At 43.2% G+C, this 13,686-nt stretch overlaps 2 protein-coding genes across 2 annotated transcripts; both read right to left on the bottom strand.

Annotated features, from left to right (window-relative positions):
- Positions 1 to 1,813: 1,813 nt before the first annotated feature.
- Positions 1,814 to 13,686, bottom strand: prune1 (prune exopolyphosphatase 1). Its single transcript, XM_085366048.1, has 9 exons — positions 13,543 to 13,686; positions 7,585 to 7,692; positions 6,704 to 6,906; positions 6,446 to 6,630; positions 3,151 to 3,309; positions 2,834 to 2,925; positions 2,543 to 2,701; positions 2,381 to 2,471; positions 1,814 to 2,232 (listed from the first exon to the last, which is right to left on the bottom strand). The coding sequence occupies exons 1-9, from the start codon at positions 13,579 to 13,581 to the stop codon at positions 2,003 to 2,005; spliced, it is 1,266 nt and encodes a 421-aa protein (XP_085222174.1). The 5' UTR covers positions 13,582 to 13,686; the 3' UTR covers positions 1,814 to 2,002.
- On the bottom strand, positions 11,522 to 12,433 carry LOC146623637 (uncharacterized). Its single transcript, XM_085366778.1, has one exon. It carries the CDS (start codon positions 12,431 to 12,433, stop codon positions 11,738 to 11,740), a length of 696 nt encoding a protein of 231 aa, XP_085222904.1. The 3' UTR covers positions 11,522 to 11,737.

The raw sequence follows: 13,686 nt of genomic DNA, 5'->3' as shown, positions 1-13,686 counted from the left end.
ACGTTATTACATTAATGCATGTAAGGTGAACTAGCAAACATCATCATAGCTACATGCGGCTGTCTTCTTGTTTGATGGCAGATACTCCCTTCACCCTGGACAAAAAGGCTAAAATGACCAAAGAAAAAGTGGGAAACAGCTGAACATGAGAGGTTTAGGACAAAGTTTGTGTTTTTTTTCATTGTTTAAGCACTGCTTCCAGCCAAGAGTGATACCATATATGCCCCATAGCTGCAGAAAAGGCTAACATTGTTATCTTTTTACAAAAACAAAACAAAACAGCTGAACATGAGAGGTTTTTGGACAAAGTTTGTGTTCTCCATTCTTTAAGCACCGGTTCGAGCACCGTTTAAGCACCGGCACCGTTTCAAAAGTACCGATTTGGCACCGGTATCGGATAAAACCTAAACGATACCCATCCCTACTCACTACAATAAATACATCGAGTCCAACGGGGGAAGGTCAGAAGGAAGGCGAGTGTTTCAGAGGGGAAACCACAAGTCTGAGCAGATGTTCCAGATGTTTACAGAGTTGTACCCCAAACTTTATCCTGATGACTCATGATGAAACATTGTAAATAAAAAAACCAAAACCCTTTCTTCTGCAAACTTCCTGTTGCTGCAAGCTTCTTCCCTCTGTTTCACAATAAAAGTCTTTCCCTTCTCAGTGCAATTATTGTGAAACATGATTTATTCACAGCTGGTTTCCTGACAGTTGGCTGCAGTTCTTTTTCTCTTTAATAAAACACCCAAAACCAACAGCCTACGGAGGCCCAACAGTGCCAAATCTGTCAGAAATTCACATCTTCAGAAAACCCCCAAAAAAACAAACAGATTCAAACAAGCATGAAGGTCCGCTATGACGGCACACCTCAGCTGGATGCAACATGTGATCACAAGCTCAGGTACGAGCCAGTGTTGTGTCTGCACACGCTGTTAGCAGCAAAGTCTGTATATTTTTTTATATATTTTATTTTATTGTTTACTCCATTTAATTTGTAAAATATGCGCACACACACACGTAGAAAAACATATTTAGTATACACATCCAGTAATGCATATACTATTATATATTGTACATATATTTATTAGTCTCAGATTTAGCCATTCTTATATTTTGCTTGTTGTACGTTATTGTATTTTTGCACATCTCTGTTGCTTGTGAAGCTCGCACGCAAGAATTTCACTCACATGTGCTGTACCAGTGTACCTGCACATGTGATGTGACAATAAAAGTGATTTGATTTGAGTCTGTGAGAAATGGCACAGATAACAGTCTGACATAAAACTTTAAGTTTGCACCAAAGAGGCGATTCCCAAAGAGCTGAAACGGCACAAGTGTGAGGCCTGAAAACTCTGCAGCAGACCAGAGAGACAATCAGCCGATCGTCTGCTGCTCAGCCTCACAGGAGGAAACGCTGATGAAGGTCAGAGGAACGGGACTGATAGAGCGATGGAGCCACATCATGGTCAGCGTGTGCGAGGAGCTCCAACACAGCTTCAGCAGCCCCCTGTGAGACGGAGGCTCCGTCACGGCTGCAGCTCAGTCTATGATGTTACAGATCTTTGATAAACGTTTGAATTCTGAACCATCACATGTGTTTTGTATGTTTTAATAAACATACTCATAGAGAATATAAAGAAATGAGGGTGGCTCATGACTTTTGCACAGTGTGCTTTCATCCACGCAGGACTGCAGAGAACTTTATTGTGTCAGACCGATCCAACAGCACCACCTGCTGGCTGGAGGCCTCAGTCACAGCTGCGCCCCTGCAGTTTTTTCTGAGCACGAGGCGTGCAGCGGGGGCGGACCTTCATGCCTGCTGTCGGCGGGTTTCCAGACTCGGATTCTTTTGATCATTTTGGATTTTATTAGAGAAGCAGGAACACGGATTCATGCTCGTGTTCAACAACACCTGCTAAAAAAAACTAAAAACAACAACAACAAAAAAAAAAACAACCCATAAAACGTTGGTGCTTCATCGCTGTCTTCCTCTGACAGGTCAGAGGTCAGTCCTGTTGACCATCTGGCTGAACTTCTCCTCCAGGGCTTGGGAGGTGATGCGAGGCAGACCGTTGTCCAGAGGGGAGCCCTCCACCAGGCTGTTCATCGGTGTGGGCGGGACCTGAGACAGCTCGTCCTTCCTGTCTCCCGGGAAACCATACCCATCCCACGTCGTCAGGAAGTCTTTCATGATGGGGAGGAGCTTCTTCCGAGACGCCAGTGAGTTTCCTGGAGACATAGGGTGATGAAGTCACCATCAGTCCTGAGGCCACCCCCCCCCAGAGACACACCCTACAGAGCATAGCTAACGAGGCAGCAGAACATCAAGCATCACCTGTGCACACCTGCAAGATGTGTCTGATTACAGGAGTGTTACCTTGATGATAGGCTGAGATGTGAGAGTGGGGGCTGCTGAGTGGACTCAGGTTGAGGGCGGGGCTTTGGGCTTGTTCCAGGTACTGGCTCACCTGAGGAGGGAGGACACCTGAGCCGTCACGCAGAAGGAACAGCAGACTAAAGAAGGGGGAGGAGAGTGTACCTGTTCCCTGCAGGTGGTGCTGTGGCTGAACACAGCAAGTTCTCTGATTGGCTCTTTGCTCTCAGTGAAGAAGATTGTCATCAGCAGCAGCAAATCATATCCGTACTTCTGACAGAAACCTGAAAGCTCCGCCTCCAAGTCCTCCCTCTGCAGGAACTCCTGACACATACACACACACCCATACTCAGCAGCATGTCTCGTCAGGTGTTCTGCAGCTCTGATGCCACCTGGTGGCAGACTGGTGTCACTGCAGCTTATTAGTATGACTGTAGTACAGTGTGCAGTACTGACCTGCAGTGAGATGTAGAGAACAGAAACGGAGAGATTCAAACTTCCTGAAACAGCTTTCATGTCCTTCAACAACATCTCCTCTGTGTTCAGACCTGCAAACAAAGTACTGCGTCAAATACTCCAATAAAAAAAATATTACACCAAGTACAGTAAAACTGCAATACTAAAACAATGCTCCATTGAATTCTTTAATAAAAACTATAAAGGAAAAAGTACAAATCTGCAGTGTATCCACACCTGAAGAGTAACAAACACAGGTGAGTCCAGACTTTGTTCCACCTGTGTTCTCAGTTATGACTGACTTCTCAGAAACTGACCTGAGACATCCAACTTGGCTCTGTGCAACTCCTGGAAGAGAGCGCCCCTCGGTGGCAGAGCAGGGAATAGGTTCTCCAGCGCTGCAGCATACTGACTGTCTTTGGGAGTGACTTTACCTGCAGCAGGTGACATGTCCACGCAGTCCACCACGATGGCAGCTGCAGACCAACACAGACAACCCACCAATCAGTCAACGGCACACTTCAGACACACAAGATTTACTCAATTCAGGTTTATTTATACAGGTAGACCCGACAATAATACATAAAGAGAAAACTCAACAGGCAAGCACTTTGGCGACAGTTGGAAGGAAAAACTCCCTTTTAACAGGAAGAAACCTCCAGCAGAAGGAAGCTCTGCCTCCCATTCTACTTTTAAATACTCTAGGAACAACAAGTAGGCCGGCAGAGCGAGAGCGAAGTGCTCTAATAGGGTGATATGGTACTACAAGGTCATTAAGATCAGATGGGGCCTGATTATTTAAGACTAGGGATGGGTATCGTTTAGGTTTTATCCGATACCGGTGCCAAATCGGTACTTTTGAAACGGTGCCGGTGCTTAAACGGTGCTCGAACCGGTGCTTAAAGAATGGAGAACACAAACTTTGTCCAAAAACCTCTCTTGTTCGGCTGTTTCCCACTTTTTCTTTGGTCATTTTAGCCTTTTTGTCCAGGGTGAAGGGAGCATCTGCCATCAAACAAGAAGACAGCCGCATGTAGCTATGATGATGTTTGCTAGTTCACCTTACATGCATTAATGTAATAACGTGGTTAGCCTACTCAACGTAAATTACACACGAACAACATTAAGCTACTCACGCAGAGAAGAACGGCTGCTGCTGCATCATCATCCTCATCATTTCTGCTACACTGGCAGGGCTAGGGGCCAGGACTCTATTCTTCGGGTTTTTGGGGGATGTTGCTCTGGGTCCGATAACTGGCAACCCACCCGACATGCACGGTGTGAGTTCTCGCAGCAAGCTATCAAATACGGCGCATTTCTCGGCTTTTAAAAAAAACGCTATGCGTCGCCAGGTGTTTCATCAGATTTGAGGTGTGACCTCCTTTGACAGTATCACAGTATCAGCTTAAAGCACTTGTTGCTGCTGAGTTTGCATATTTTGCTGTGAAGTACAGCCAGACTTTTGACCGCTTCGCCTTGGACATTTTTAATCTGTAGCTCTGCTCTAACTGAACGTACGTACCTGGCCCCGCCTACTATCCTGGGAAACGTAAAATGATTGGCTAGAAGTGTATCACAGCTCAGGAAAAAAAAGCACCGAAATAAAGCACCGAAATGTGCGCTGCTTTTCGGTCTGGTTACTACCGTTTATGTCAGAAATGATGGCACCGGACACCGGTACCCATCCCTATTGTATGTGAGCAGCAGGATTTTGAATTCTGGACTTAACAGGAAGCCAAAACAGGAGAAATCTGCTCTCTCTTTCTAGTCTCTGTCAGGACTCTTGCTGCAGCATTTTGGATCAGCTGAAGGCTTTTCAGGGAGTTTTTAGGACTTCCTGATAATAATGAATTACAGTAGTCCAGCCTGGAAGTAATAAATGCATGAACTAGTTTTTCAGCGTCACTCTGAGACAGGATATTTCTAACTTTAGAGATGTTGCGCAAATGGAAGAAAGCAGTCTTACATATTTGTTTAATATGTGCGTTGAAGGACATGTCCTGGTCAAAAATGACTCCAAGGTTCCTCACAGTGTTACTGGAGGCCAAGGTAATGCCATCCAGAGGAAGAATCTGGTTAGATACCATATTTCTAAGATTTTCAGGGCCGAGTACAATAACCTCAGTTTGATCTGAATTAAGAAGCAGAAAGTTAGCGGCCATCCAGGTCTTTATGTCTTTAAGACATTCCTGCAGTTTAACTAATTGGTGTGTGTTATCTGGCTTCATGGACAGATAGAGCTGGGTGTCATCTGCATAGCAGTGTAAATGTATGCTATGTCTTCTAATGATGCTGCCTAAGGGAAGCATGTATAATGTAAACAGAATTGGTCCTAGCACTGAACCCTGTGGAACTTCATAATTAACCTCAGTGTGTGAAGAGGACTCTCCATTTACATGCACAAACTGGAGTCTATTAGATAGATATGATACAAACCACTGCAGTGCAGTACCTGTAATACCTACAGTAGGGCTGCCACAAACGATTATTTTGATAGTCGACTAGTCACCGATTATTTTTGCGATTAGTCGACTAATCAGATCATCATCCATTGGCCGTAAAACTACAGCTTATTGCACCAGGAGCATCTGCTCTTTTATAACTATCATTAGCTTACAGCTTTAAGTGTTTCAGGTATGTGCTAACTAAAAATAAAGACAAGATGATAGTTTATTAAATTTTAATGAAATTTGCAGATTGTTTCAGTGAAGTTTAATAAACTCCTTGCTATCTAAATAAAAATACTAATACTAATAAATAAAATACTAAAAAAGCCAAACAATAACATTTTTAAGTTATCTAAGTGACTTATATATATTTAACCTGAGTAGCGAAAGACGGCGGTGGGTTTGAAAACGATTAGCCGGGAGTCCGGTGTTCTCACGGCGCTAGTTAGCCTAGCCCCCGGCTAGCTATCGAGCTAGTGGGTAACAGACGTCTCAGAAAACGTCGGAGCGCTTTTGAAAATATGTGGTGTCCTGATAAACTGAGCAGATATTTGAGGTTTACACAGCTACATTCTCACCTGAAAATATGTTAAACGTTTATTTTGTGACCCAGAAAGAATAATAAGAGTAACATTAAAACTAACTAGCTGCCGCCATTGTTGACAACTGAGCTGGGCCGCGCTATGAATTCTGGGACACAGCTTCTTCTTCTTCGGGGTTTAACGGCAGCTGGCATCCTTGTACATGCAGTGCTGCCATCTTCTGTTTCAGTCCGTTATTACACTCTTAAATCCTGCTACTTATTCCTGCGTCTTTGGGGATCTTACAAAGCTTCAAACGACGCCTCGACTAATAAATCAGTCGTCGACGATTTTGATAGTCGACGTAATCGTGACTAGTCGACTAATCGTGGCAGCCCTAACCTACAGCATGTTCTAATCGCTCTAATAGGATATTATGGTCGACAGTATCGAACGCTGCACTGAGGTCTAGCAGGACAAGCACAGAGATGAGTCCACTGTCAGAGGCCATAAGAAGATCATTTGTAACCTTCACTAAAGCTGTTTCTGTGCTGTGATGAGCTCTGAAACCTGACTGAAACTCTTCAAATAAACCATTCATGTATTCGATAACCTTCGAACGCTCAGTAACACCAGGTGTGTACCGTAAAGCAGGTGAGCAAGCTGCAGGTCCAGGATCTCTGGAGCTCTTTGAATGATGCGCTCTGTCACCAAGGTAGCGCAGGATCCCACTGTTTCCGCAGTAACAGGACAGGTGGGGGAGGGTTCCCTCTCTAGATGGTGGTGGTCGATCACCTCTGCAACCGCCTCCTCTAGGTCGCTGTCTGAACTGCAGCAGAGACAGGATGTTAAGACAGGTGTGATCACCACTCAGGTGTGCAAGGTCATCTGTGAGGTGTTACCTGGGCAGCACGTTGTGGTCGACCAACGTGAGCCGCAGGCGGCCGGCCCGCTGCAGTGCTCGCAGGTCCAGCTGGTCCCTGAAGACGAGGAGGTCCAGAGACAGAGCGGCTTGGCGCAGCAGGAAGACGCTGTCCGAGCGCAGCCGCAGCTCCGATTGACGGATGTTCAGCAGCGGCAGAACGAGCATCTCGCCGGGTGCAGTCTGACAGGGAGAGAGAGACTTCAGGTAACCAAAGTGGGTTAAAACGTCTTGATGCATCTCAATCATTCAGGTAAGTAAATCTCCAAAAGTTGATTCTGTTCATCTGGACGTAGCGTTTTGTGGGAGAAACGTTTCGTCACCCATCCAGGTGACGTCTTCAGTCTCAGCTGACTGCAGGTTTCAATCTTATAAACAGGACATTTACATAATGACTGAAACAGCCCACTGAAGGAACAATGGGCTGGGAGGTCAGTTCCTTAATCTTAATTATGCAAATTCTCATGACCATTGATCAAAGACCATGAGTACCATTCACATAGAGTTGGGGAATGGCTGCAATCACAGCATTGTAAGATGGCAAAAGATGTACCCTTAGGCCCCTCCTCCATTCAGAGATGGTCTTTGAGAATGGCCAATGGTCATGAGAATTTGCATAATTAAGATTAAGGAACTGACCTCCCAGTCCATTGTTCCCTCAGTGGGCTGTTTCAGTCATTATGTAAATGTCCTGTTTATAAGATTGAAACCTGCAGTCAGCTGAGACTGAAGACATCACCTGGATGGGTGACGAAACGTTTCTCCCACAAAAAGCTACGTCCAGATGAACAGAATCAACTTTTGGAGATTTGTGTAACCAGTTCATTACCTGTACTGGCAGCTGATTGGACTGTGGCTTACCTTAGACAGGAAGTAGGCATAGGCCAGGGCAGATACCATGGAGTCAATGTCGCAAGCTTCATTTCCCAGGACAACATGGAACCCAGGGCCGACCTGGTCCGAGCTCAACTGGGGAACAAAGAACAGAGCTCCTAACATACTGATACAACCCGGCACCACCTGGCACCACCTGGCACCACCTGATAAAACCCGGCACCACCAGAATCCCCTGGAAGCATCTGGTATAACCTGAAACCACCAAAAATCATTTGAAACCACCTGGGACTACTATCCCTAAATGCAGACATATTTAACGTCCACAGTCTCGTAACGTCTGCTCTGAGACTGCAGGTCATCTGTGCTTGGGTTAATGCTGGATTTAACATGGAGAGGCTTCTTGTTTCTGCTGTAGTAAAAACATTTACTGTTAAACTGCAGTAATGTGTTGAAATGCCCCGCCCCTCCCCGTGCCTGGGTCTGCTGTAGGTTTCTTCCTGTTAAAGGGGCGTTTTTCCTCTCCACTGTCGCCAAAGCGCTTGCTCAGAGGGTCACATGATTGTTGGGGTTTTCTCCATTTTCTTTGTATTATTGTAGCGTCTAGCTTACAGTACATCAGTGTATTGTATCTTTATTTGTTTCAGACATATAAAACAAAAAACAATATATACACACACTACATATATTTTCATTTACAGATACGAATATATATATAGATATACACACACACACACGTATGTGTTCAGATAAACAAAAAATATATAATGAAATAAAACAAAATCGTCTGACATAATGTAACAATGTTTGGTCTGAAAAGGAGTAGGAAGAAGTATGAACATACTTATTAATTCCTACCCCTGCTCAACATCTTATTGATCCCACATAATTCACCTAATTCCCATCATCACATACTTCACACGATACACGAGGAGAACCTATATAAACTTGGCTACCGTGACTGATATAATTTGGATATAATTTGATATTTTTATACATACAATGGGTGATCATCTTTATCGGTATCATATTCTTCCAAAATCAGTTTTCGAAGTATTTTCATGAACTTACTAATTCCTGAGCATTGCTGTAGATCTATAGTAAAACTATTCCACAGTTTTACCCCATAAATAGTGACACAAAAGGTTTTAACCTTTGACCGTGCTTTAAGAATCCTTAGATTCAATTTCCCCCTCAATTCATAGTCTCCTTCTCTGTCATAGAACATCCTCTGTATATTTCCTGGTAACATATTGTATCTGGCCTTGTACATAATTTTTGCAGTTTTATATTTTATAAGATCCATAAACTTCAGTATTTTTAATTTCAAAAACATGATGTTAGTATGGTCTCTAAATCCTGCTTTATTAATCATCCTGATTGCTTTTTTTTTGAATTTTACATATTGGTTGAAGTGCAGTTTTATATGTGTTTCCCCAAATTTCCACACAGTATTCCAAATATGGCAATATAAGTGAACAATAAAGTACCCGGAGTGATTTGGAAGGCAAAAAATATTTAACTTTACTTAGTACGGAGATGCTTCTTGACAGTTTGGCTTGTATATGCTTTATGTGAGGTTTCCAGCAGATTTTGTTATCTATTATCACACCCAGAAATTTTGTATCCGAAACTTGCTCTATTTCAACATTGTTTACTAATAATTTTGCTCCTGCATCTTTTTTACAATTTCCGAATAACATAAATGTAGTTTTTTCCAAATTTAATGATAGCTTATTTCTATCAAACCATGTTTTCAGTTTAATCATTTCTTGTGTGACAATTTCCAAAAGCTGCTGTAAGTTCTCTCCAGCACAAAAAATATTTGTATCATCTGCAAATAGAATAAACTGTAGTATATCTGATGTTCTGCATATATCATTGATATAGAGGATAAACAGCTTTGGTCCCAATACTGACCCCTGCGGAACTCCACAAACAATGTCCATACACTCTGATTGATATTCCCCAATTTTCACAAATTGCTGCCTGTCTCTCAAATAACTCTTTACCCATTCTAACACCACTCCTCTAATGCCGTAGTACTCCAGTTTATCAAGTAATATGTCATGATTAATTGTGTCAAAAGCTTTTTTTAGGTCAATGAATACACTAACTATACATTGTCTTTTATCTATATTGTTGGTGATATTTTCGATCAGTTCCATTAATGCCAATGATGTTGATCTATTTGATCTGAAACCATACTGACTATCCGTTATTATTTTGTGTTTATCTATAAATTTGTCAAGTCTATTACTAAAGACTTTTTCCAGTATTTTTGAAAATTGAGAAAGTAGAGAGACAGGCCTATAATTTGTGAATTGGTGTCTGTCACCATTTTTAAACAGTGGTGTTACTTTAGCTGTTTTCATTTGTTTTGGGAATGCACCAGTTTGTAAGGACAAATTGCAAATGTGTGTTAAGGGTTTGGAAATGCCCTCTATCACTCTCTTAACGATTTCCATATCAATGTCGTCAGAGTCTGTAGAGTTTTTTGTTTGTGATTTCCCAACAATATCAATGATTTCCATTTCTTCCACCACCGTTAAGAACATTGAATGAGGATTGCGGTCAATGAGTCTGGTTTCTTTCTCTACCGAATCTGTTATATCAGGAATTGTTTCAGCCAAGTCTGGCCCAACACTTACAAAGAATTTATTGAACTCATTTACCACATCGCTCATATTAGTAATATTTCTATCATTATTTGCGAAATACGAAGGATAGTCTGCCTGCCCCGAGCCCTTTTTGATGATGGTATTTAATGTTTTCCAGATCCCTTTAATATTATTTTTATTCATAATCAATAATTTCTCATAGTATTCCTTTTTACATGACCTTAAAATACTCGTTAATTTATTTTTATATTTCTTGTATTTATTTTCAGCTTCTGTGCTTCTGTTCATTATAAATTCTCTGTATAAGGTATTTTTCTTCTTACATGCATTTTGCAATCCTTTTGTAATCCATGGGCACTCTGCATATTTTTGTTTTTTACTATATTTCTTTACTGGGCAATGACTATTATATAACAGTTTAAATTTTCCTAAAAAAATCTCATAAGCTTTATCAATATTTTTTTCCTTATACAGCATCTCCCATTCTTGCTTGAGTAAATCACTTTTGAATGCGTTTATTGACTCTTCTGTTCTCACTCGTTTGTATTTTATTGTGTTTTGCTGTTTAACCTTCCTGTAATTGCTGTTATACACTATAAAAACAGGTAGATGATCACTGATGTCATTAATTAGGAGACCACTTATGGTTCTATTTTCTATTTCATTAGTAAATATATTGTCTATTAGGGTTGCCGACTGTGCTGTAATCCTGCTGGGCTTAGTGATCACTGGAAAAAGTCCCAAGCTATACATTGTATTAATAAATTCCTCTGTCGCTCTCTGCTTGTTTGGATTTAGTAGATCTATGTTAAAATCCCCACAAATGAACATGACTTTTTGATTTGTCCTAATGAATGTTTTATCTACCCACTCCGTAAAAATTTCAATATTAGAACCTGGTGTTCTATATATACAGCTTACAATGACATTTTTCTCTTTTCCCATACTAATTTCTATTGTTACACACTCTAATATATTATCTACCGCCATCGTCATTTTTTCTACCATCTTGTATTTTAAATTTTTATCCACAAACAAGGCCACACCACCGCCATTCTTATTCTTTCTATTTGTAAGATTTAATTCATATCCATCTATTACAAAGTCCTCTCCTTTCTGTTTATTAATCCATGTTTCAGATACTGCAATCACACTGAATGGATGTGTAAATTTGCTTAAATATTCCCTTATTTTGTGAAAATTTGCATATAAACTTCTACTATTAAAGTGGATTATAGATATTTTGCCGTCGACCTTGACAGTTTTGTTGAATTGTTCTTCAGTATGATAGTAGCAGGTATTTTTGATGTTAAAAAAGTTCAGTTCTGGATCAATGTCCTGCTCTGTGAAGTGTGTTTTGTATTCCGTGTTTACTGGTGAATTTATCTCCTGATTAGCAATCCTTTGTGGTAGCAATGTATAATTCCCAGATAATGAATTAATTGATTGTTTCATCCTTGAATACGTTACGCTTTAGCTTCCGTTGTTGTCTTCTATTACCTGCTTTGATGACTGTAGATTGTTTGTCCCGCTCCTTGCCTTTGTAGTCAAGTGACCTGTTAATATTTTTCCAGATCCTGGATGCATTTGATGACCAGCACCTTGGCTTCCTCCGGTGTACCGTTGAGCTTTATAAATATTTTACAGTTTGCAGTCCAGGTGTTCTGAATTTTACCCAGTTTCTTTAGGTATCGTGCTTTCTTCGCTATGTCAGCATTGGATTTGGTTAGATGGTCATTCATGTAGACGTTCGATCCTTTTAGTTTCCTCCCCTGCTTCAGCAGTGCATTCTTGTGTTTCCTGTTTACAAATCTTATGATGATAGCTGGTTTATCACTAGCATTTCTCCTGGGCAAGGGGTGGCATGCCTCGATGTTATTACAGTCCAGGTCGATCCCTTTCGACTGCAAGAAACCAGCTACTTGTTGCTCCGCAGAGCTCCCATCCAGATCTCCTTGCTCCTCTTTACTGCCAGCAGTCACAGCCCGAGCATATGACCGGGGTTTTATGTACAGCCCTGTGATGATCACGTCGTTCATTCTGGTATATTGCTCCAGGTCCGCGACCCTGCTCTCCAGATAGACGATCCGTTTCTCCTTCTCTGCATTCTGGTTACGTAGCGACCTTATTTCCTCGACTAAGTCTAGGATATATTTCTGTTGTAGCTTGATGGCCGATGTTTCCTCGGTTAGAAAGTCCAATGACTTTTTGATGTCCTCAATTTCATCGGCGTTCGGTGTTCTCTTAGGCCCCATTGCTTGTTGTCTTGCTCGCTCCGTTCACCGTCTTGTCACTGTTGATTTACTTGGTGGTGCCTTGCTAGAGGATCCTGGGCCCAGTGGCTGCTGGAGGATCCTGGGCCTGGTGGAGCAGTAGGATCCTGGGCCTAGTGGCTGCTGGAAGAGCCTGGGCCTGGTGGCTGCTGGAGGATCCTGGGCCTGGTGGCTGCTGGAAGAGCCTGGGCCTGGTGGAGCAGGAGGATCCTGGGCCTGGTGGCTGCTGGAAGAGCCTGGGCCTGGTGGAGCAGTAGGATCCTGGGCCTAGTGGCTGCTGGAAGAGCCTGGGCCTGGTGGCTGCTGGAAGAGCCTGGGCCTGGTGGCTGCTGGAAGAGCCTGGGCCTGGTGGCTGCTGGAAGAGCCTGGGCCCGGTGGCTGCTGGAGGATCCTGGGCCTGGTGGAGCAGTAGGATCCTGGGCCTGGTGGCTGCTGGAGGATCCTGGGCCTGGTGGCTGCTGGAGGATCCTGGGCCTGGTGGCTGCTGGAGGATCCTGGGCCTGGTGGCTGCTGGAGGATCCTGGGCCTGGTGGCTGCTGGAAGAGCCTGGGCCTGGTGGCTGCTGGAAGAGCCTGGGCCTGGTGGCTGCTGGAGGATCCTGGGCCCAGTGGCAGAAATGTAGTGCTGTCCAAGTTCAAGTGCTGCAACCCTCAGAAAAACTCAATTCAGCCTGTGAGTTTTAGCAGAATCATACTGAAAGACAGTCAAATGACCATCGGTGAAACATTTATCTTCACTGGAGGATTGTCCAGTGAATTAATAAAACTGCATTCAATTTGGACAGAACAGGCGAGTTATAGAAACATGCCCCTCCTTACTGCTGCCTCTGCTGGACACCAGAAGAACTGCAGCAGTGGTGATCCTGACAGGTGTGTCTCACCTGACCTCACGGCTGACTGTCTCACTCACACCCACAGCTGCGTTTCCGGTCGTTGACGTGTGCAGCTCCACAGACTCGTGCAAACTATCGTAGTGCTCGGACCTTGTCACATGATGTAAACAGTGCCAGTCATTCTGCAGCAGCGCGAGCTAACAGGCTAACCCGCGTGTGTGTGTGTGTGTGTGTGTGTGTGTGTGTGTGTGTGTGTTACCTTCACGGCCCGCTGGCAGCTCGTCAGAAACTCCTCCATCTGCTCCGTTAGCTGTTAGCTGCTAACAAACGGTCGGCTGTCTGTGACTCGCTTTCACCTGATAAATGTACGCGAGACAGAAACGTGCGGTGGGCGTGGCTTGTC

The sequence above is a fragment of the Diplotaxodon limnothrissa genome, linkage group LG11, assembly GCF_057381915.1.
Source record: "Diplotaxodon limnothrissa isolate DT_005_m linkage group LG11, D_limnothrissa_male_GT1.1, whole genome shotgun sequence".
Classification (NCBI taxonomy): domain Eukaryota; kingdom Metazoa; phylum Chordata; class Actinopteri; order Cichliformes; family Cichlidae; genus Diplotaxodon; species Diplotaxodon limnothrissa.
This window is presented reverse-complemented; position numbering and strand designations above follow the sequence as displayed.

Coding starts and splice junctions, on each gene's coding strand:
- prune1 (XM_085366048.1), bottom strand. CDS start 13,581: ATGGAGGAGTTTCTGACGAGCTGCCAGCGGGCCGTGAAG. Junction 6,907..7,584: donor ATGCCTACTTCCTGTCTAAG/GTAAGCCACAGT, acceptor TCTCCCTGTCAG/ACTGCACCCGGCGAGATGCT. Junction 3,310..6,445: donor GCTTGCTCACCTGCTTTACG/GTACACACCTGG, acceptor GTTGGTCTGCAG/CTGCCATCGTGGTGGACTGC.
- LOC146623637 (XM_085366778.1), bottom strand. CDS start 12,433: ATGGGGCCTAAGAGAACACCGAACGCCGATGAAATTGAGGACATCAAA.